The 24,754-nt window shown below is 37.3% G+C and overlaps 1 protein-coding gene across 8 annotated transcripts in view; it reads right to left on the bottom strand.

Moving 5' to 3' along the window:
- Aff2 (AF4/FMR2 family, member 2) overlaps positions 1 to 24,754 on the bottom strand; it is a 511,865-nt gene that overhangs the window by 313,477 nt on the left and 173,634 nt on the right. For all 8 annotated transcript variants that reach the window (XM_006527821.4, XM_030251226.1, XM_006527820.4 and 5 more), the window contains exon 3: positions 13,309 to 14,169. In XM_006527821.4, coding sequence (XP_006527884.1) covers positions 13,309 to 14,169 — 861 coding nt within the window. The remainder of the gene's footprint in view (positions 1 to 13,308; positions 14,170 to 24,754) is intronic.

Here is a 24,754-nt window from a genome sequence, read left to right as displayed (position 1 = left end):
TTCTATCTGTGGCCCTGAAAGGCTTTCCAGCATAAGTAATGTGCAGACCAGAAGATTGAAAATGTGTTGTTAATGAGCCAGTAAACTTGTGAAGTTCTTCTTGTGTCAAGATACTTTCACTGCATAAATGGGGCCATTGTTATCACCAGTATTGCCACCATTCCCCAGGCCCCACTCAAAAAGAAAATGATTACTCCATTTTCTAGACATAGTCCAATTTCAACTGTGTATTAATGAATATAAACTATTACGTAAAGAGTTGACTTTTATCCACCTTTTAACTAACTGCATGGATTTGGGAATAGAGTTCTAAAATTTTGATTTCATAATTAGTTACAATAAAAGGATTTTAGTAAAACCTATTTGGCTTCTGTATTCTCCACTGTAAAAAGTGACAATTTCTTTTTTTTTTTTTTTTTTTCCATTTTTTATTAGGTATTTAACTCATTTACATTTCCAATGCTATACCAAAAGTCCCCCATATCCACCCACCCCCACTCCCCTGCCCACCCACTCCCCCTTTTTGGCCCTGGTATTCCCCTGTACTGGGGCATATAAAGTTTGCAAGTCCAATGGGCCTCTCTTTCCAGTGATGGCCGACTAGGCCATCTTTTGATATATATGCAGCTAGAGTCAAGAGCTCCGGGGTACTGGTTAGCTCATAATGTTGTTCCACCTATAGGGTTGCAGATCCCTTTAGCTCCTTGGCTACTTTCTCTAGCTCCTCCATTGGGAGCCCTATGATCCATCCATTAGCTGAAGGCTTATAGTTATTAAGTATACATTTTATCCTGATAGGTCCATAAGATAAAAAGACGTTTTCTCTTCTGTTATAGGCAGTAAGCTGAGGCAATGGGAATTTAGCCTAAACTCTGATAGCTGGTGATAGCGGAACAGAGACTCAAACTCAGGCTGTCTGCTTGAGAGTCTGTATTCTTCTGTGTATATGTGTGGCCTTTAGAGTTCTAGCATGTTAGTACCAGAAGGATTCATGAAGCACATTCCATGTCCTTCATTTTAAGAGTGGCGTCTTCAGGGGACTTGAAGATGACCATGGTATCTTGGACTAAATGAGATACTCCTCCCAGAGGCCCTGGCCTCTGAAGGAAGTGTATGTTTGCTTGTTGTTGGTTTCATGCCAGGGAAGAGAGAGATATAGCTCATCTAGGAAGACTCGCAGAATTGGTGTTTCACTCCATTCTTTCCCTTGGCCTCTGCCCTCTCTTGCCTGTGTAGATGTTAATTTGTTCTCTTCCTGTGTCCTCTGCCATTTGTTCTTCCCAGGGAGGCTGGAATCACCATTATCTTTTCTAGGCTACCCTCTATATTTGTTTGACCTTGGTTTCTTTGTGTAGTCTTCTCTTACCAGCAGGTAGGGAAAGGGAGATGTTGCTGTACCACTGAGCAGGGCTGTTGTTTTGGAATGGGGGAGGAGATGGGGATTCATAGAGGATCAGGATTTACTGAGAGACCTTGCCTGAATGTGTGGCAGTCATCCTTGTCCTCGACCTGTAACATGGTCACCATCTCTTGGGCTTGAACATGTGTTGGACCTCTTCTCCCATTTAGAGTAGGGTGTCCTCTCACTGATGGAATTTGTTTACCCAAAGCATTCTCGGGTCTCTGATTACAAGAGCATCTGTTTGGGAAGGGAAGCTCTGGCTTGACCAGATTGTATTTAATTCCCTGATTGTTAGAACTTATTTTGAGGAGCCAAAATTGGGGAAATAAATTAAGTTATTGAAAAAAAAAAAAAAAGAAAATGTATAGACATTAAAGAGAGAGTTTCAAAACCACAGGTGTGGATTAGCAAACTTAAGCAGCACATTATAATTAATTTCCATATATTAGAAAATCACAATCCAACAAACTGCAGACTCTAAAAATGTTACACACTCAATTGTATTGTTTTGTCCAGCTTTTACTACCAAAACTCACAGACCTTACTGGGATTCAATGACCATAATTACAAAATGTATCAAGCAATATTTGAGATAACATTTTATACTGTTGGGTGAAGTAACCCTATACTAACTCCATCAAATTCCAAGGACATAATTTATCCCACAATTTTCCATCAAGTGGGTTGAGGCCGAGTGCAATGGTAACATGAATCTTCATTCTAAGCCTGTACCTCTTGCTGGCAGCTTCAGTCTAAAAGAGAGAATGCTAGGAAAAGCAATAGGAAAGGTCACAACTATCACTAAATCAAAAAGCCTTCATGCCCATGGTTTTCTTTTTTCTGAAATTATTCAATATAATTTCTGATGTTTGTAAACTCCTATAAAATTCTCCTGAGATGAGTTATTAGTTTCTCATGGTCCAATAAAAACTGTCATTTGTGGGGAATAAATCCTTCATGGATGCATAAAAATAATCAAGTTAATTTGCATATAGCGTTACACAAGAAGTACCATGTAACCATTTACATAACAATATTAATACCTATGACATCATGATGGTATGGTAATAAAAAAAGATAACAATGAAAACCTACCTACTTTTTGAAGATCTGAATATAAAGAAATCTTGTGTAATGGTACTACTACCTTGTACAACCTCAACATCCTTTTCTACCTCTCTTCTGGCTTGCTCTTAATAGCCTACCTAATTGGCTACTTGATCCTATTGAATCAACCTTAAAAGTCTACCTCAGAAATGGTTCCAGTTCAAATTGCTAACATTCTTTCCTAGCATATTGCAACAGCTTATTGACTGATCTGTCTCTAGTCTTAGCAGCCTTCAGAGGCTTCTGACATCCTTCATCCCATTCTCTTGCCATTTTCTTCCTAACATGACTTTTCTAAAGACACCACTCACCAAGCTTCAATTTGATATCTTCAAATGGATTAAAAATTTGCCTTATTACCAGGAACTGGCACAGTACTCTTGATTTTTCCAGCTATTTCTACTCAGATCTCTTCCAAAATTATTTCATATTATGAGTTTCCAGCATCATCAAGCCCGCTTTTAACTTGTTTTGAGTTTGGATCATGAAAATGCCACAGCCTAGTTCAAGACCTAGCATAAATGTTATTTGGAAAAGCCTTCTGAAATACCCCAGAAATTCTTAGACACCCTCTCTGCTCCCTCAGAAGATTAAAAACCCTCTTTTCCAACTTTCCTATGTATTTTTTTAACCATCTTGTTGCTATGTTTTCGAATTTAAACTATCAACAGAGAGAAGTTATAAAGTTAGAATTCTATTTCCTAGCATAGTATCTAAAACAATAGGCACTTAATAAATGTTTCTTGAGTGGATGAAAAACAATAAGGCATAAAAGAAATGTAGGGCTTTATAAAACAGTTGTTTAAGTAGTCTTCCTACAAGTGCATATAATTCATGGGATAAGAATCCAATTGAAAACTTGAAATGTGCCATTATACTCTGTTTGATCTTGGACAAAATGTTCCATATCATTCAAAAGACTATTTTAATCTACACATATCCAAGATACATTGTGGACTCAGACTAAAGTCAGTACTGTGAATCCATTTTACCTATTAACCTTGAGTGAGAAGGGAAATTAGATTCTTCTGTCTTAACAAGAATCTGAAGGCTACATTTATTCCAATAAACAAGTATAGCTACAGAAAGACCATTTGAATGCCTTAATTTTCAGGATAACATTATTGCCAGTTTCTTGGGCAGACTGTTAGTGCTGCTCAGACAAAAAAAGAAAGAGAAAGAAAAAGGAAAGGAAAAGGAAAAGGAAAAAGAAAATCACTTTAATAACCATATATGAAGTCCTGGATGAATACAACAAAAAGATCAAAGGACACTTGTACTTTCAAGATAGTGCCACTTTTTTACCCAGCTCCCGAACTTATTACTCACAAGCTATTCCATCTGAACAGTGATTCCCGAAACTATGTGATATGGCAGCCAATACTGACCCTTTCAATAAAATTGCAATACTTTTAAAATTCCATTATGACGCCCATTTGAGACAGTGAGCTGCTGTGGTACCTTTATATCATAGGAAGCTGGGTCTTTATACAGTTCATGTCAGATGGCTAAGATACACTTTTTCCATCAACACATGCATTACTCAAAAGCCTTACTTCAACTTCCCTTCAGCTTTAAAGCCATTAGCAAAGAAGGTCTTTTTCTCCTACCACTCTTTCATTCTATACCACCTAAGAACATAAGTATTCTTACTCACACAGGTATTTTATGAAGTAGACAGCTCATCACTTTCCAACATTCCTTTGTACTGTGCGATTTATCTATTTATTATTTATAAAAATAAATCAGTGACTATTCCTTACTAAGTACATTTATCATGCACATATACTAAATTGTGAAATTAATGTATTTGAGGAGCTCCAGTATTTGAGAGAAATATTATCCCCTCAAATTGCTTGTACTTGGGTTCAAATTTTATTAGTCCTTCATATGTACCTAGATTTATCATAATAATGTTGGGATTTTGGGCACAAAACGTTTGGGTGTTAGATGTGCTATTTAGACATACTGTTAAAGTTATCCCACCAAAGTGACAGAACCTCTGAAACCCTATGAACCAAAACATGTCCTCTAACAAGTTGTGTCATATGTTACTCATTTAAGATTATGGCAAAAGCACAGCTTCTTAACATATTTATAAATGAAAAACATGTGATTGTAACCTGTTTTCATGAGAAAAACTGCTCTTTTGGTATGTTCAATCCCAGACTTTTGAAATATAAACCCCAGGGAATTTTCAGTTAGCCTGAATTAAGCTCATTCTATCTGTGCCCCATATGTGTAACAAAGAAGATAGTTTTAGAAAAGTAACCAGTGTGTATACATTACTATACCTTCTACTAAATCAAAGAAAGGGAAATTTGCACCTAGATTTCGGGTCCAGCATGTCCAAATCTGTTGACCTCTACAGCTGTGTGATTTTATCTAATGAAACTTAGTTGCTTTGAGACTTCGTTTTTCATACGTGAAAAGTGAATAATGATAATTTTAGGTCCTGTTAGGAGTAAAAGAAGATGAGACATTATATTACAAGGAATAGGCATTGTTACCCATATTATAAACTCAATTTGGTAGTCAAAACTACTCCTTAATCATCAGGGAAATGCAAATCAAAACAACCTTGAGATTCCACCTCACACCAGTCAGAATGGCTAAGATCAAAAATTCATGTGAGAGCAGATGCTGGTGAGGATGTGGAGAAAGAGGAACACTCCTCCATTGTTGGTGGGATTGCAAGCTTGTACAACCAGTCTGGAAGTCAGTCTGGAGGTTCCTCAGAAAACTGTACATAGTGGAAGATCCAGCAATACCTCTCCTGGGCATATACCCAGAAGATGTTCCAACTGGTAATAAGGACACATGCTCCACTATGTTCATAGCAGCCTTATTTATAATAGCCAGAAGCTGGAAAGAACCCAGATGTCCATCAATATAGGAATGGATACAGAAAATGTGGTACATTTACACAATGGAGTACTACTCAGCTATTAAAAACAATGAATTTATAAAATTCTTGGGCAAATGGATGTATCAGGAGGATATCATCCTTAGTGAGGTAACCCAGTCACAAAAGAAGTCATTAGATATACACTCACTGATAAGTGGATATTAGCCCAGAAACTTAGAATACCCAAGATACAATTTGCAAAACACAAGAAAATCAAGAAGAGGAAAGAAAAACGTGTGGATACTTCATTCCTCCTTAGAATAGGGAACAAAATAACCATGAAAGGAGTTACAGAGACAAAGTTTGGAGCTAAGATGAAAGGATGGACTATCCAGAGACTACTCCACCCTGGGATCCATCCCATAATCAGCCACCAAACCCAGACACTATTGCATATGCCAGCAAGATTTTGCTGAAAGGACCCTTATATAGCTGTCTCCTGTGAGTCTTTGCCAGTGCCTGGCAAATACAGAAATGAGTGCTCACAGTCATCTATAGGATGGAACACAGGGCCCCCAATGGAGAAGCTAGAAAAAGTACCCAAGGAGCTGAAGGGATCTGCAATCCTATAGGGGGAACAACAATATGAACTAGCCAGTACTCCCAGATCTCATGTCTCTAGCTGCATATGTAGCAGAAGATGGCCTATTTGGCCATCATTGGGACGAGAGGACCATTGGTATTGCAAACTTTATATTCCCCAGTACAGAGAAACACCAGGGCCAAGAAATGGAAGTGGGTAGGTAGGGGAGCAGGGTAGGGGAAGGGTATAGGGAACTTTCGGGATAACATTTGAAATGTAAATAAAGAAAATATCTAATAAACAAAAGACAAGAAATCCCTACTCCTTTTTAAAAATGTTGGTTAATTAAAGATTATTTGCTTTCATAGTAATTATAAGTACTAAACAGACTTATAGCACCCATAAAAAATTTTATAACTCATATCTAGAGCCCTTTGTATTTACTCTTTTAGTGGGATCAATATGGTTATCTACCTACCAATTTTTCTTATTCTTTAACACAGAATGATGGTACCCTTTTTTTTTTTGGCTGTCTCAGAAAGTACTGAACTAATCAATGTATCCAGTGATAACAGGATGATTTGGAACACACATTAAGAATATTTATCATGTCACTCTATACTGAACCTGTACAAATATTTTCTTAGATGAAAATAGATATTTTTCTATCTGCCATTATTTTAGTGAATGTTAACAAAGGAATACAAGGCTTTGATGATTCCACAGCTTATTACTTTTGGATGAAATATAGAATATACCTATTATTAAAAAGTTGAGATTTAATAATGCTCTAGGCTTAATTTCAAATTATTACCAAAATATACTCAGTTTTCTCATATTTGCCTAGTGTCGGTTGCTCCTAGATTATTGTAAAAGGTGGTAATGAGGAGTATAAAGGGCGACATGCCCCCATTCTGTCCCCATGTGGATAACCTTGGAAAACTGGAAGGGACTGGCTAAACTTACTTTTACAAACAAAATTGAGGTAGGCTTACCTGACAAGGGGAAATGTACCTTCAGTGATCTAGAGATGAGTTGAATTCACCGAGGAACTAGTGTAATCTTGTGTGACAGGAAGTCCAGAACGGTAAAAAGAACTCTCAAATTCACAAACCAAGAAAATCCAGTAGATCCCATATGCCAGCATAAATCATTGAAGTCATGCTTTGTGACTATATCACATATTCCCTCATAGAAATATTTGCTTTCATTTGTCTCATGAAGAATCACTGAGCTGAATAAATTGTCATGTTTTAAGTTTTATCATTAGCAATGGTGATCACTTACATTTGTAAAACACACTTGAAGTTGTATTACAGAATGAGGATTAAATAATTTTTTGACTTATTTTCAATCACACACACAAATACTAGCAATGACAACAGATATAAAAACAAATAACACCAAGAGTAATGTATGGAAAGTAACAGTCATGTAACTTTGAGAAATGAAAGGCTGATATGGCTAACAGTTTCTCAGGAGGCTGCTGGCTATATTCTAAAGAAAATGCTGCATATGAGAAAACAGTGGGACTTGGAGAAACAAGAAAGAGAAAATCAGGAAAGCAAAATGGTGTTAATGCCAGTGTTTCTACGTACCACTGTTTGATTAGTTCTAATGGCCAATTGAAGGACAAAATGAATGAGCAGCGGGCATACACACTTTTTCTTGGCAAGAGCTTTGAGAAATCTTACAGAGGAAAAGTTGCAGTTTAGAAAAGAAGAAATGTGATTTTCTTTTTTATAAGGAAGTGGAGAACAAACACAGGTGACTCAAACTTCCTGGTGCAATTGTAAAATACATCATAAATTAAATAGACTTACATCACTTTCCTCCTTCCCTTTCCTCCTCCAACCCCATCCCATGTCCTTTACTCAAAACTGATAGTTTCTTTTACGTTATCATTGCTACATATATACATATGTGTTTATGTGTATGCACAAATACATAGTATTACCTACAGTGTTTATTTTTGTTGGTATACACACACACACACACACACATATATATACATATATATATGTATATGTATATATATATATATATATATATATATATATATATAGTATCAAGGATTACCATATTATATTGGACAACCAATAAGAAGGCTCATTTTGGCTTTTAAGAGTTCCCTGATTACCCATTAAGTCAGAGAATCTGAAGTATCTAGTGTATACTTTTATTGTGCCTGGTTGCCACACTGCCTATACATTCAAGGTAAATATCATTATTGTTTATTGTTGTTGTTATTGTTGTTTAGCTCTATTTCCTCCAAACCTTTAGTTGTAGACAAACATGTCTTTCCCCAGAATATTTAGCATTTTTATTATCTTCCAGTTTTGTATATGTCATTCCCTCTATTAATGATATGAATGTATATGGTGTGACATCCAGATTTGTAATTTGATTTAGCATTCAAGACCAAGTTCAAAATATTTCAATCATTCTCTGTGAAACTTTGTCTAGATATTCCCATATTCCAATGTCTTATAAAACAGTCCAATTATTTTAGGAATTTGTGTCAGCCTTCTCACCTCAGAACCCCTTTCCTCATTACTGAAACACAGCAATACTAAATGACTCCTCTCTCTGCATCAATGTTCTCACAAGAAAAGCAGGCTATTCTTTAATATCTTGTTCAGGTGCTCTATGATACTGGCTTCATTTAGCTTCAGCAAACACTAAAATTAGGCAAAACATGAAATTATGTGTTTGGGAAAATGATGGTAAATGCCACTAAGAATGAACAAGTTAGGATGTTTCATCCAAAAACATAAAACAGCAAGCACACATGTATGAGGACAAAACATTCTGTTTTCTACACATCTGTGCACACATGTTAATGTTGAAAAGTTTTTCACATCTTGAATGTGTAAGGCCATACAGAGTGTCTCTATTCTGTTCTTGTAAGATGTATATTAAGCCACTTAAAGCTGAATCTCAATCCTAATTTACTTCCCTAAGAATGGACAATAGTCATGTGATACTATCCAGATGTGTATTGCAGACACATCTAAACTGTCATTGGCGAGATCCCAGTATTCTTGATAATACTCACAGAAGGGATAAAAGTTTACCATGGTAACTAAAAGTAAATACTATTACAATGCTCACTGAACAAGAAGAGGCAGAATCATGAATGTAAACAAAATTTTACAGCTAGGTGAAAAAACTACACAGTCATTAAAATATATCAGTCCCATTAAACTTCTGTCCAAAGCTCTGAGTTGTTAGCCAACTGGAGCTTTCATTAACCTTAATCACAGTGCACAGAAGTGTGTGAAGCAAATTAGGATGATGATACTCTCTGTTAGTGCTATGCTCTAGAATGTTATTTGAGACACTTAGCATGTCATACCAGATATCTCATTTGTAAACTCACTTGATATGCACTCACTGATAAGTGGGTAGTAGCCCAGAAACTTAGAATACCCAAGAAACAATTTGCAAAACACAAGAAAATCAAGAAGAAGGAAGACCAATGTGTGGATACTTCATTCTTCCTTAGAATAGGGAACAAAATACCCATGGAAGGAGTTACAGAGACAAAGTTTGGAGCTAAGATGAAAGGATGGGCCATCCAGAGACTAGCCCACCCGGGGATCCATCTAATCAGCCACCAAACCCAGACACTATTGTATATGCCAGCAAGATTTTGCTGAAAGGACCCTTATATAGCTGTCTCCTGTGAGCCTTTGCCAGTGCCTGGCAAATACAGAAGTGGATGCTCACAGTCATCTATAGGATGGAACACAGGGCCCCCAATGGAGAAGCTAGAGAAAGTACCCAAGGAGCTGAAGGGATCTGCAATCCTATAGGGGGAACAACAATATGAACTAACCAGTACCCACAGAGCTCATGTCTCTAGCTGCATATGTAGCAAAAGATGGCTTAGTCGGCCATCATTGGGAAGAGAGACCCCTTGGTCTTGCAAAATATATGCCACAGTACAGGGGAAAGCCAAGGCCAAGAAGTGGGAGTGGGTGGGTAGGGGAGCAGGGTGTGGGGGCGGGTATAGGGAACTTTTGAGATAGCATTTGAAATGTAAATAAAGAAAATATCTAATAAAAATAGAAATAAAAATAAATTGGCTTTGCAAAAAATTACAAAGGTATCCACATGAGCATATTTTCATCATAACGCAAAATGTAAAATAAAATGGAAAATACAATAAAAATGAACATTTGTAACAGAATCATGTATAAATATCTATTAGCAATTTCATTTTTACAAAAACATAATTTGCAATCAACTTTCAGTTGTCATTGCGTATAAATTAAGCTTTTACTGTTTTCAGACACATTTTCTAGAAAGTTTTTCTGTACTCAACTATATAATACATTACACTTCTTTGGGGACATAAAATGTTAATAGATTTTTAACATGGTGTTTTTATTATTTGTGTAAATGTTAAGTCCCAATTGGACAGCTGACCTTTTGCCATAAAGTTGGTTGTACATTTGGTCTTCTTAATGTAGTGTAGAAATTTTAAAAAGTGAAGAAAGGTTTTATAAACCAGAAGTATTTTTTCCCAATAATTATAGACCTAAATTAACATGGGTGCACAAGCTCACACACACACACACACACACACACACACACACACACACACAAACATACATATCAGGTTTTTTAAAAAAATAAATTTGTGCGTTTGTAAAGACTCATATCTGATTATTTGTGTATCTCTCAGTTTAGTGGGATGAGTACTATCATTTAATTTTCCCTGTTCCTTAACCAGGCCAAATAAACTTCACTAATGTATGTCAGCTCTTGTCACTAAAGTCAGGGAAAGAACTGCAAATGCTTAGACAAATACTGAAATAGCTGTGTAGATAAGAGTTAGCAGTAATTCAATGTAATACTGCAACTCATCAAAGATAGCTGTAATGACTAGGGATCCAGAATCCAGTGACTGAAATTTTTGGCGACTTGAGCTGGAGCTGAATTCTGAAGCTAAATGCTTTTGAAAAGTCCATCAAGAGTTAATAGGGTAAGTTTTCAGAATTCATCAGTTTTCGCCACATAAATTCCATTAGGTTCAAAGCTCCACTATGTTATATCCTGTCTATATTTATGTGCACATTCCAATTTATAGCCTCCTCTGTTCTCTGTTGGGCTCTCTAAGATCTCAATTTCTTTCCTCCTAATTTTGGTTCACATTGCCCCTCAAATCTGTCTATTTCCTTGATTTTAGGGCCCTAAACTTCACCCTTTAGACATTTGAAATCCTTTGAGACCTCTATTTTAAAATACACACTCTCTTCACTGATCTCCTATTATGACTTTATTACAGCTGACCCATTTTATAGAGAAAGCTCAACCAGAGTCAACTTGAACTATCACTAAGGCTGCATACACATGGCTGCTCCTTGAACAATCATATCCAGAGATGATGCCAGCTCACTTAGAAAATGTACCTCTTGTTCAGTGTGTTGCAGCATTGAGGAAAAACCATGAAGTTATTTCTGTGTCTGGGTCAGCTATTTTGTTAATTATAAGAGTGAGGCTTACAATAGAATGGATACCACTGGGTGGGTGACCTGACACTCTGTTAATGAGTTATGGAACAGCCTAGCAGACTGCTTTATGGAGCAGTACTACCTGTAGGTCAGTCCTGAATAGTGCCACTGCAGTGTAAGGAGAGAACAGTAGTAGATACTAAGACAAGGGAGGGTTCAAAGGATATTTCAATTCCGTATTATTGTTCTCTTCTTTCAAAGCATATCCATATTTAGTTCTTTTATATTAAAACTCAATATTAAGACATGCTGAAGAAATTAAGATTCCTTAATGAGTACATAAGAATAGAACAGAGTAAGAAACAGGCAGGAAAAAAAATACAATTAGGTAGAACTGAGGACATATCTTTTACCAAACACTTCCCTTTGTACCAGAGAGAAAAAGTCAAGTCACAGTGTGAAGAAATTTAGACATGGAACTAAGAACACTGGACTCTTTTTGATAGTAATGACAAGGTATTGAAGAATCAAAAGAAGGGACTGACTTGCATAAAGAGAGGACTGTTTGGAAGAGATGTAAGATAGAAGGGAGGGGTTCTGTTTGGAGAGGTACCAGCAATCCACAGAAAAAGGCATTGGGTGTAGAGAAGTGGTGATAGATCAGAGAGATATGTAAGTGCAACCTTGACAAGACTTCATGAATAATACAAAAATAAAATCACCTCAATATGAGACAATATCAAAACACAGATTCACAAAATGCAATCATATGCCCTAGGCCTCTCTTTCCTTGTATTTGTACAGTTCACCAAAGTCATCATTAACATATATACTGAGAATGAAGGAAAGATGAAAAGCTAAAGTATGATGTGTGAGCTTATTGGCTCATGCTTCAGTAATTTACCCAGCACTGTCTTGGAAAGTCTAACAGTTCAGGCTTATAACTCTCAATGATTAAGAATGTTAATATGTTTCCCCTGTGTTTTTTCAAGCTTCTAGTGACCAGTCACAGAAATCTAACCCAAAAGTTGTGGCTTCTTAGATACTATATGCTTGAAATGGCAGTGGGCAGCTGTTTACATGAAGTCATCTCAGGAGCAGTCTTATATACATCCTCCACTCAGGATCCATAAGGACTGTCATAGTCATTACCTGTTTGTTCGTAAGAGGCTATGGTCCCATTGGACTTCTCACTTATAGGCAATGTTTCTTGAGCTAGACAAAGTATTAGTCATTTTAACCACAGTGAGACTTGGTTGAACATACAGCAAGGATAGAGGTAATTATAAAAAGGGCTATGGGGGCATCTATGAAAGAAAGTGGCACCTGAAAGAAGACTGGGGAATAAGAAGGTAATATCAGTACCTTGCCAAATAATACCCCTCTAAACAGACTCGCAAGAGATGAAAGAAGTGTTTTAAATGCCTCATAGTGCTAGGCCCTGAGGATTGTGGTGTGTGTGGTGTGTATTTGGAGTACATGGGAGGGAGAGGTGGAAGGATTAGGAGTTTAAGATCATTTTTCTTTCTTTGTGAATTTGATGCCAGCCTTGGCTATGCGAGGTCCTGTTTCAAAGAAAAAAAGTAAGGCATTCATTCTAGAAAAATGCTTTTATGTTGTACATAATTTTATTAAAGGTTAATTTCCTAAAATCATTCTATAACTACCCTATTTCATTCACTCAACCCAATCATGCAATTTATCATTACAAATTATGGAGGCTTAACTAAATTTACAGTGTGTTACTTAATTGGATCACAAGTTACCATATATTAAGTATCAAAATCAACTTGAAGACATCCATGCACACAGCCAAATAAGAAAAGCGAATAGGTTGCAAGTAGTTGACAAGAGAGAATAGAAAATCCAACTATGAAATAAAAAAAAATCTTTAAAAATTACTTACTTCACTTGTTTGCAGGATTGTGAACTTTGGCAGTTTAGTCTTTGAACTGACTGCACTGGGTTTCCCATCCAATAGTGATCCAAAGGAGAGGTTTCCAAAACTGTTCTCAAATTCAATGGAAGGCTTCAGTGTTGGAGAGATGTCAGTTGCCTGGTCCTGCCCATCCATGGGCCTTACATATGCAGTTGGTTTTTGTTGTCCCATGCTTGTTTTGCAGTAAAGCCCTGGTGGGAATGTTGGAACTGAAAGGCCACTGCTGGGAGCTAATAAAGATGAGGCAACTAGGGGAGACCCAGGTGCTTGCACTGTAAATTCAGATTCTTCTGGTGAATTAGACTGAAAAATTTCTTTGAAAGTATCTTCTCCACCTGAATTAGGGTTATTTTCTTCCTTTGAAGATGGGTTAGATTTTTCAACTGTACCAATTTGGGGTTGCTCAGCAGGGTAGACAAAGAAGTCTTCCAGTCTGGTTTGAGGTGGGTCTTGTGTGGATGTCTGCATCTTGTTTGGTTGACTGCTGGTCTGGCTTGCTTGTGCAGGGCTAGTGTTATGACTATCTCGTGGCCACTCAGATTTTGATTTTCTGTTGCTGTGTATTAGAGTGGAATTCAGTATCACGACTGAAGGTGGAGGCATCGGTGTTGAGGAGTGGGTAGTCTCCTGGTGAGATGGGATCATTCGATTTTTTTGTTCTGGATAAAAGCTTGCTTCACTTTTGCTGATGGGAGTTTGGGGTGCAGAATTCTTTGGAATGCCCACCAGATGATTCTGACTGGAATGGTTAGATAGCAGATCCTTCATTTCATCATAACTTCCAAGAGTGTTCTGGACTCGGTTGGCAAGGGCATCCCCTTTGTTTGTCTAAAGTAACAAAAAGATGGGGGTGGGAGGAGAAAAAATTAATAGACGTCTGCTTCCTAACATTAACACTTCAAATAGATGCCTTAGATAGACCAATAAAGAAAGCTTTTTAAAATTACCATACTGTCATGTAATTTCATACTTTGTGTGCTACATGAGGAAAACATAAATCTTACATTGAAAAGAAATTTGGAACCCCATAGAATTCTTCACAGATCTTCTTCAATGAACAGTTTTCCTTTTCATATGGAGACACATACATACACACACACACACACACACACACACACACACACACACACCAAGATAACCCCAAGTCATACTGAATAATAAAAGAACTTCTAGAAGAAGTATCACCACCCCCAATTTCAAGTTTGTAGAATGGCATTGCTACAAAAACAGACACATTGATCAATTTAATTTGATTGAAGACCCAGACATAAATCCACACACCTATGAATACTTGATATTTTTAATAAAAGAGCCAGAAATATACATAAGATAAAAAGACATCATCTTCAAAAATAGTGCTAGTCATATTCTATGTCTGCATGTTAAAGAATCCAATTAGATTCATATTTGTCACCCTGCAAAAAAAAACTCAAGTCTACGTGGATCAAAGACCTCAACATTAAACCAGACACACTGATCCTGATAGAAGAGAAAGTTGGCCCTTGATATTGCGAAGATCATATGCCCAAGTACAGGGGAATGCCAGGTCCAGGAAGCAGGAGTGGGTGGGTTGGGGAGCAGGGTGGGGGGAGGGTATAAGGAGCTTTGGTGTTGAAATTTAAATGAAGAAATTATTCTAATAAAAAAAGGGAAAAAAAGAAAGTTGGAAATAGCCTTAAATTCACTGCCACAGCAGAAGACATTCTAAGCAGAACACCATTAGCACAGGTTCTAAGATCAACAATCAATAAATGGGACCTTGTGAAACTGAACATTATACAGTCATTCAGACAAAACAGTAGCCTACAGAATGGGAAAAGGTTTTTACCAACTATATATCTGTAAGAGGACTACTAACCAAAATATAATAAAGAAAACAAATAAAAACTATCAAGAAAACAATTCAATTCAAAATGGAGTATACTGTTGCTCTATAATACCAGAAACAAAGGGAAAGAAGGGTATATGTGGGGGGACTCTGGGAGTGGGCCTAGGAGGGGACACCATTTGAAATATAAATAAATAAATAAATAAATAAATAAATAAATAAATAATTTACTTTTAAAATGGGGTATAGATCTAAATAGAATTATCAAAAAAGGAAACTCAAATAGTGGAAAAACACATAAATATGGGTTCAGCATCCTTAGCCACCTAGGAAACACAAATGACAAACTACTTGAGATTTCATTTTAACATGTCCAAATGGCTAAGATCAAAATCTCAAGTGACAGCTCATTGTGGTGAAGATGTAAGGTAAGGGAAATTATCATTTATGGCTGGTAAGTGTGTAAACTTGTACAGTCATTATATAAATCAGTGTTGTAGTTTCTCAAGAAAATGGCAATTTATATACTTCAAGATCCAGCTATACAACTCTTGGTCATTTAAGCAAAGGAAGCTTTACCCTACTACAGAGACACTTGGCCAAAGATCCTGTTCTTTTCATAAGAGCCAGAAATTTGAAACAATGTAGATGTCACAACAGAAGAATGGATTTTAAAAAGTGTGGTGCATTTATACATTGTAGTACTACTCAGATGATTAAAACAAGAAGAAATCATGAAATTAACAAGTATATGGATGGGATTAGAAAACAATCATTCTGAGTAATGTAACCCAGACACACATGGTATGTATTCACTTGTATGTGAATATTAGTTCAGTGATAACCCTGCTACAATGCATATGAACAAAGTGGTTAGGTGTAGACTGGGAATGACAGATAGATCTTCCTAGGAAAGGGAAACAGAAGAGAAAGTTATGTATGAATGAGGATAGAGAGTTGAAAGGGAGAATCAATTAGAGAGAAGCAGAGATGAAGGAGAGACACAAGGAAGGGAATACACAGAAAAATAGCTAAAACTAAGGGCCATTTGAGGGGTAGTATAGAAACCTAATATAATAGAAGCTTCCTAAAAAATACATATATGAAGGTGACCTGAATGAAATCACTAATTGGTGGGGGTAACAGGGAACCACGGGGCATTGCTTTTTACCAAATGAAGCTTTCCGGATTGGGATTGAGGTATATATAATTGAGTTGTTGGACAAAGCAGTCCCATAGAAACCCCCAAAAAATCCAGGCTATTGCCAAGACTCTATGGAGCTCTCTACAAGCTGATGGGAAGTTGACATTGCTGAAAATATGATCTAAAAGACTCACTGAACTTGGAAGTTGAGCTGTTGCATACATAAAGCCATTACCTTTAAGAGCTAGCATCTTTGGTATAGGAAAGAATGCTTCATACTACCAAAGTGGAGGCATAAACACCAACACAGACACAAAAACCCTTAAATCTACAATGGTGTCCACATTGCAAGATAACTAAACAATGTGTGATTTGATTGAAGGCTTACTCCAAGAGAGAAACCAGTACCTGATCCTCCTGGAGTAACAAAGAACCTAAGACTAGATACAACTAAATACTTCTGTTTTTTAAATAGTATCAATTTAATTACTCCAAATGACATTCCACACACTTATAAGTCAGTGCCCTGCCCAACCATCATCAGAGAAGCTTTCTCCTACAGAAGAGGAGGACAAATAAAGATGCCCATGGTCAGGTTTTATGCAGAGAATGAGAAACTTTGGAACATTTAACTTTAAAGGGATATCTCAATCAAATTCATCATCTTAGGGCTCAAGGTACTCCATCAGAAGTGGAGGTGGAAAGAGTGGAAGAACAAGAGGGAATGGAGGATACCATGGACACACAGCCCTTTAAACCAACATGATCAAAGCTCATATGAAATAACAGAGACTGAGGCAGCATGGAATCTGGAGGGGTCTGTACCACTAGAACTGAGAGAAATGGACCCAGACACCCATCCGTGAGTAATTCTACAAAACAATAACAACAACAAAAGAAACACAAAAACAGAAAACCCCACTAATTGTGGGTTCCATGAGATAGACTGATACATTGTACATTATAATTAAAGCTGTCTTCTTACTGTTGGTTTGATTACAAGGAATGTTTGACTTGTGTGACATATAAATCTTTCCAATATATTATACCATAAAATGCTATGCCTGTTTGATAGAGAAATCAGTTAAACTATGCTGTCCTCACTACACAAACTTTAAACAAGGCAATGGATTAAACAACAACTAATTGAGCTAACTTATGACTAACATGGGTCTAATTCCTTTTCATCAGAGAACTGTATAAATTACTGGTGTCTGCCTACTCATTCTGGGGGCGATTGTGTTTACACATTGATGATTCATGCTCATTTACTTTGAAATGCTGCATTGTTCATCAACAGTGACTCATGCTCTCCTGTGTCTTTCCAGTGAGTTAGAATTTTCTTCAGGAGTTTAAATGTTGCTTAAGTAAATCAAAACAAAGTTATCTTTTCAAAACAATGTTAGCCTAATGTGTAAGAATAAAAGAGTCAACCAAATCTCTATCTTTGGATAAACAACAGCCCATCTCTATCATATCCTTGTAGGATATGCTAATCTAAAAAATGCCAGGTTGTTATTTTATAAAATAATTAAGCTCATGCTTATATTTTTGCAACAATGAAGCAAGTCTTTTCTGACTTAAAATATGAAGGGTAGCTATATACATGGAAATAAATCTGATGAATTTCAGTTGCTAATTCTCAAAATTAACTTTTGTAATTCCCTTTACATCCAAATAGGCTATCAAATCAAGTTGTGTAATTCAGAAAATCAAAATATTTCACTATGCCTAGGTAGTACTATTATGGTCCCATACATTACAAAGAGCAAAAGCTACCATTATCCTAGGTGTCATTTGTCAATGGAGCCATTAGTTACAGAAGACCACATATTATATGGTCTTCATGCCATAGAAGCCATAAGCATGGTCTCCATGCACAAAAGTAGAAAGCAACATGGTCTATAAAAGATAAATGTACAACATTGAAAGTACTTCATATGCCCTTGGGATTTTCTGCTCAGGTTATACAGATGGTATACTTCTTATTCAAATCTCAGGTATTAGTCTCTATCTAAGGATATATGACTCTATTGTCTTTGTATATGAAGATGGGAAAATATGAGGAAGGATAAGGGATACAATATTAGAATGGGAAAATACAAGGAAGGATAAAGGGTGAAGTATTAGAAATGGATGATATCACCAAGGGAAGGGAAAATGGAATGAGAAGATTGGGCTCAAGCAAAACATTTGGAGCATAGACAGGAGCAAGAAGAAAAGCCAGGAAAGGACACCAAAAGGAATAATCAGAGAGAAAATCAAACTAGGAACCTTGGCCTCATTATTAGAATATATTTAATTCATGCCATGTGTTAATTCTTAAGACACTTGTAAAAAAAATTAGGGCAGTTAGAGAAATATGAATTTCAAAGATTATATCAAAATATGCTAAATATATGCTAGGGGATTTCTGTGGGGGATGGAGATCATTAGGGGTTGAATAAATACAAGTCAGTTTTAGTTTCCTTCTCCTCAAGAACATTTTACATTGCATCATATGTAACCTTGGTGCTGAAGTAATGATTAAACAATTAACATTTTATATAATTCTCGGTAGAATAATTGCCCTGTTTTCAGAAACACATTTGAAAGGCATATTTAAAAGATATAGGTGGGGAGAAGTCATTTTTATTCCCTAAAATTCCCTAGGTTTACCATTTTAATGGCAGAAATTACTTTTTAGCAAAGGCAAGAGTAAACTCTTTGCATCTAGCAATTTCCTTCAACTGACTTACACAATGAGCCATTTGGACAACTGCCAAAGTCAGTATGCCTATTCACTCCCCAAATAGAAAACAAAGAAAGTCCATTGCCTTAAAAATCCCACCAAGAATTTGATGTAAGTCTGAAATATTTTCAGAGAAACAATCTATGTCTCAAGTCATATAGTTATATGCTACAAACACAGATACCTGTCTATGATCAAAGATCTGAGTCTACCGGCAGAAACAAAGGGATTTAATTTCCAGCTCAAAATATGATTGTTGTGTTTTATGGATTTAGTAGAAGCAGATTTTTACAAAATAAGCATATCCTTTCTCACTACAGAGAGCAGCATAATACCTCTTGCCATGGAAAGTCACCCCACCCTCTGAGTCCACATCATAAGGATCCAAATACCTTATATCTCATTTCCTTACAAGTGAGCTAGTAAAATGCCTGTTGTTATTTTGATTGTATATAGAAGACATACTTTTTTTTCCTCAGTAGGTAGATCAATGTCTAATTCTTAATGATTCTTCATTGATGTTTACCTATTAGACTTGCCTTAGTTGTAAAGGCATGCTAACACATTAAAAAAAAACACTCAAGTTTTAAAACATGTTTTGAACAAGGAGAATTTCTGAACTGGCAAATATCTATCAGTATGAAGTAAAAATTATTGGAAAAATAATTTTTTTTCTCCAAATAAGCCCCGAAAATATGCAGTATATGTTTCAAAGGTATGCTTGCATTTCCTGTCTAAACTCAAGAGATAAATCTGAATAATCTTTATATCACCAAAAAGTGCCACAATGTCTAGATCAATTGTTTTTTTTAATTAGGTATTTATTTCATTTATATTTCCAATGCTATCCCAAAAGTCCCCCACAACCTCCCACACCCACTCCCCCACCCACCAATTCCTACATCTTGGCCCTAGCATTCCCCTGTACTGAGGCATATAAAGTTTGCACGAACAATGGGCCTCTCTTTCCAGTGATGGCCCACTAGGCGATCTTCTGATATATATGCAGCTAGAGACAAGAACTCCGGAGTATTGGTTAGTTCAAATTGTTGATCCACCTATAGGGTTGCAGATCCCCCCAGCTCCTTGGGTACTTTCTCTAGCTCCTCCATTGGGGACCCTGTGATCCATCCAATAGCTGAATATGAGCATCTGCTTCTGTGTTTGCTAGGCCCGGGCATAGTCTCACAGGAGAAAGCTATATCAGGGTCCTTTCAGCAAAATCTTGCTAGTGTATGCAATGGTGTCAGCATTTGGAAGCTGATTATGGGATGGATCCCGGAACATGGCAGTCTCTAGATGGTCCATCCTTTTGTCTCAGCTCCAAACTTTGACTCTGTAACTCCTTCCATGGATGTTTTGTTCCCAATTTAAGAAGGGGCAAAGTGTCCACACTTTGGTCTTCGTTCTTCTTGAGTTTCATGTATTTTACAAATTGCTTCATATATCTTGGGTATTCTAAGTTTCTGGGCTAATATCCACTTATCAGTGAGTACATACCATGTGAGTTCTTTTGTGATTGAGTTACCTCACTCAGGATGATGCCCTCCAAGTCCATCCATTTGCCTAGGAATTTCATAAATTCATTCTTTTTAATAGCTGAGTAGTACTCCATTGTGTAAATTTACTACATTTTCTGTATCCATTCCTCTATTGATGGACATCTGGGTTCTTTCCAGCTTCTGGCTATTATAAGTAAGGCTGCTATGAATATAGTGGATCATGTGTCCTTCTTACCAGTTGGAACATCTTCTGGATGTATGCCCAGGAGAGGTATTGCGGAATCCTCCAGTAGTACTACGTCCAATTTTTTGAGGAACTGCCAAACTGATTTCCAGAGTACAAGCATGCAATCCCACCAACAATGGAGGAGTGTTCCTCTTTCTCCACATCCTCACCAGCCTCTGCTGTCACTTGAATTTTTGATCTTAGCCATTCTGACTGGTGTGAGGTAGAATCTCAGGGTTGTTTTGATTTGCATTTCCCTGATGATTAAGAATGCTGAACATTTTTTTTTCAGGTGCTTCTCAGCCATTCAGTATTCCTCGGATGAGAATTCTTTGTTTAGCTGTGAGCCCCATTTTTAAATGGGGTTATTTGATTTTCTGGAGACCAACTTCTTGAATTTAGGATAGGTAAAAATCCTTTCCCAATCTGTTGCTGGCCTTTTTGTCTTATGGACAGTGTCTTTTGACTTACAGAAGCTTTGCAGTTTAGTGGGGTCCCATTTGTTGATTCTTGATCTTATAGCACAAGCCATTGCTGTTCTATTCAGGAATTTTTCCCCTGTGCCCATATCTTCAAGGTCTTTCCCCACTTTCTCTTCTATAAGATTCAATGTCTCTAGTGTTTATGTGGAGTTCCTTAATCCACTTAGATTTGACCTTAGTACAAGATGATAGGAATGAATCAATTCATATTCTTCTACATGATAACCACCAGTTGTGCCAGCAAGAAAATGCTGTCTTCTTTCCACTGGATGGTTTTACCTCCCTTGTCAAAGATCAAGTGATCATAGGTGTGTGGGTTCATTTCTGGGTCTTCAGTTCTATTCCATTGGTCTACTTGTCTGTAGCTATACCTGTAACATGCAGTTTTTATCACAATTGCTCTGTAGTACAGATTTAGGTCAGGCATGGTCATTCCACCAGAGCTTCTCTCATCCTTGAGAAGAGTTTTTGCCATCCTAGGTTTTTAATTATTCCAGATGAATTTGGAGATTGTCCTTTCCAATTCGTTGAAGAATTGAGTTGGAATTTTGATGGGGATTGCATTGAATCTGTAGATTGCTTTTGGCAAGATAGCCATTTTTACTGTATTGATCCTGCCAATCCATGAGCATGGGAGATCTTTCCATCTTCTGAGATCTTCTTTAATTTCTTTCTTTAGAGACTTGAAGTTCTTATCATACAGATCTTTCACTTCCTTAGTTAGAGTCACGCCGAGGTATTTTATATTATTTGTGACTATTGAGAAGGGTGTTGTTTCCCTAATTTCTTTCTCAGCATGTTTGTCCTTTGTGTACAGAAAGGCCATTGATATGTTTGAGTTAATTTTAGATCCAGCTAATTCATTGAACCTGTTTATCAGGTTGAGGAGTTCTCTGGTGGAATTTTTAGGATCCCTTATTTATACTTTCATATCATCTGCAAAAAGTGATATTTTGACTTCTTCCTTTCCAATTTGTATCCCCTCGATCTCCTTTGTTGTCAAATTGCTCTGGATAGGACTTCAAGTACAATGTTGAATAGGTAGGGAGAAAGTGGCCAGCCTTATCTAGTCCCTGATTTTAGCAGGATTGCTTTCAGCTTCTCACAATTTACTTTGATGTTGGCTACTTGTTTGCTGTAGATTGCTTTTATCATGTTTAGGTATGGGCCTTAAATTCCTGAACTTTCCAAGACTTTTATCATGAATGGGTGTTGGATTTTGTCAAATGCTTTCTCCACATACTTAGTATCTGTCTAGAAATTTGTCCATTTCATCCATGTTCTCCAGTTTTGTTGAGTTTAGCCTTTTGTAGAAGGATCTGATGGTGTTTTGGATTTCTTCAGGATCTATTGTTATGTCTCCCTTTTCATTTCTGATTTTGTTAATTAGGATGCTTTCCCTGTGCCCTTTAGTGAGTCTGGCTAAGGGTTTATCTATCTTGTTGATTTTCTCAAAGAACCAGCTCCTCATTTGGTTGATTCTTTGAATAGTTCATCTTGTTTCCACTTGCTTGATTTCGCCCCTGAGTTTGATTATTTCCCGCTATCTACTCCTCTTGGGTGAATAATGCACTTAAAGAAATACAAGAGAACACTGCAAAACAGGTAGAAGACATTAAAGAGGAAGCACAAAAATCCCTTAAAGAATTGCAGGAAAAAACAACCAAACATGTGATGGAATTGAATAAAACCATCCAAGACCTAAAAAGAAAAGTAGACACAACATTGAAAACCCAAAGTGAGGCAATGCTGGAGATAGAAACCCTAGGAAAGAAATCTGGAACCATAGATGCTAGCATCAGCAACAGAACAAGAGATGGAAGAGAGAATCTCAGGTACAGAAGATTCCATAGAGAACATCGGCACAACAATCAAAGAAAATATAAAATGCAAAAAGATTCTAACTCAAAACATCCAGGAAATCCAGGACACAATGAGAAGACCAAACCTACACATAATAGGAGTAGATGAGAAAGAAGATTTTCAACTCAAAGAGCCAGCAAATATCTTCAACAAAATTATAGAAGAAAACTTCCCAAAACTAAAGAAAGACATGCCTATGAACATACAAGAAGCCTACAGAACTCCAAATAGACTGGACCAGAAAAGAAATTCTTCCCGACACATAATAATCAGAACAACAATGTCATTCTTTAGGTTTGGGAAGTTTTCTTCTATAATTTTGTTGAATATATTTGTTGGCCCTTTAAGTTGAAAATCTTCATTCTCATCAACTCCTATTATCCGTAGGTTTGGTCTTCTCACTGTGTCCTGGATTTTCTGGATCTTTTAAGTTAGGATCTTTTTGCATTTTGCATTTTTTTTTATTGTTTTGCTGATGTTGTCTATGGAATCTTCTGCACCTGAGATTCTCTCTTCCATCTCTTGTATTCTGTTGCTGATGCTCACATCTATGGCTCCAGATTTCTTTCCTAGGGTTTCTATCTCCAGTGTTGCCTCACTTTGGGTTTTCTTTATTGTGTCTACTTCCCTTTTTAGGTCTAGTATGGTTTTGTTCATTTCCATCACCTATTTGGATGTGTTTTCCTGTTTTTCTTTAAGGACTTCTACCTGATTGGTTGTGTTTTCCTGTTTTTTTTTTTTTTTTTTTGAGTTATTAAAGTCTTTCTTGATGTCCTCTACCATCATCATGAGTATGCCTTTAAATCTGGGTTTCGCTTTTCGGGTGTGTTGGGGTACCCAGGACTGGCTGAGGTGGGGGTGCTGGGTTCTGATGATGGTGAGTGGTCTTGGTTTTTGTTAGTAAAATTCTTATGTCTGCCTTTCACCATCTGATAACCTCTGGAGTCAGTTGTTATAGTTGTCTCTGGTTAGAGCTTGTTCCTTTTGTGATTCTGTTAGTCTCTACCAGCAGACCTGGGAGACTAGCTCTCTCCTGAGTTTCAGTGGTTAGATCACTCTCTGCAGGCAAGCTCTGCTCTTTCAGAGAAGGTGCACAGATATCTGTTGTTTGGACTTGCCTCCTGGCAGAAGATGAAGGCCCGAAACAGGGCCTGTCCCAGAAGCTGTTAGCTTCTATAGTCCACACTCTCAGCTATGCAGTCTAGTCTTGGTGGGATCCTGGAAGAAAGATGGCTCCCGCCGATGCTCTGGCAAAGCCCTTCTGGGCAGGGTGGTCACCTCTCTTCTGGCAGGGAAGGTGCCCAGATGTCTGAAGCCTGAAATGGGACCTGCCTTAGAAGCTCTGTGGCTCCTGCCTGTCTCAGAAGCTGTTAGCTTCTGCAACCCACACTCTCTCCTGTGCTGACTAGTCTTGGCAGGATCCTGGAACCAAGATGTCTCTGGCAGATGCTCTGGCAAAGGCCTCCTGGGCCAGGTGGACACCTCTCCTCTGGCAGTGAAGGTGCCTGGATGTCTGGAGCCCAAAACGGGGTCATCCATAGAAGCTCTGTGGCTCCCGCCTGTTCCAGAAGCTGTTAGCTTCTGTAATCCACACTCTCACCTGTGCAGACTAATATTGGTGGGATCCGGGAACCAAG

Source organism: Mus musculus, chromosome X (genome assembly GCF_000001635.26).
Source record: "Mus musculus strain C57BL/6J chromosome X, GRCm38.p6 C57BL/6J".
Lineage (NCBI taxonomy): Eukaryota > Metazoa > Chordata > Mammalia > Rodentia > Muridae > Mus > Mus musculus.
The sequence above is the reverse complement of the archived record's forward strand: the minus strand, read 5'-3'. Positions and strand labels throughout refer to the sequence as shown.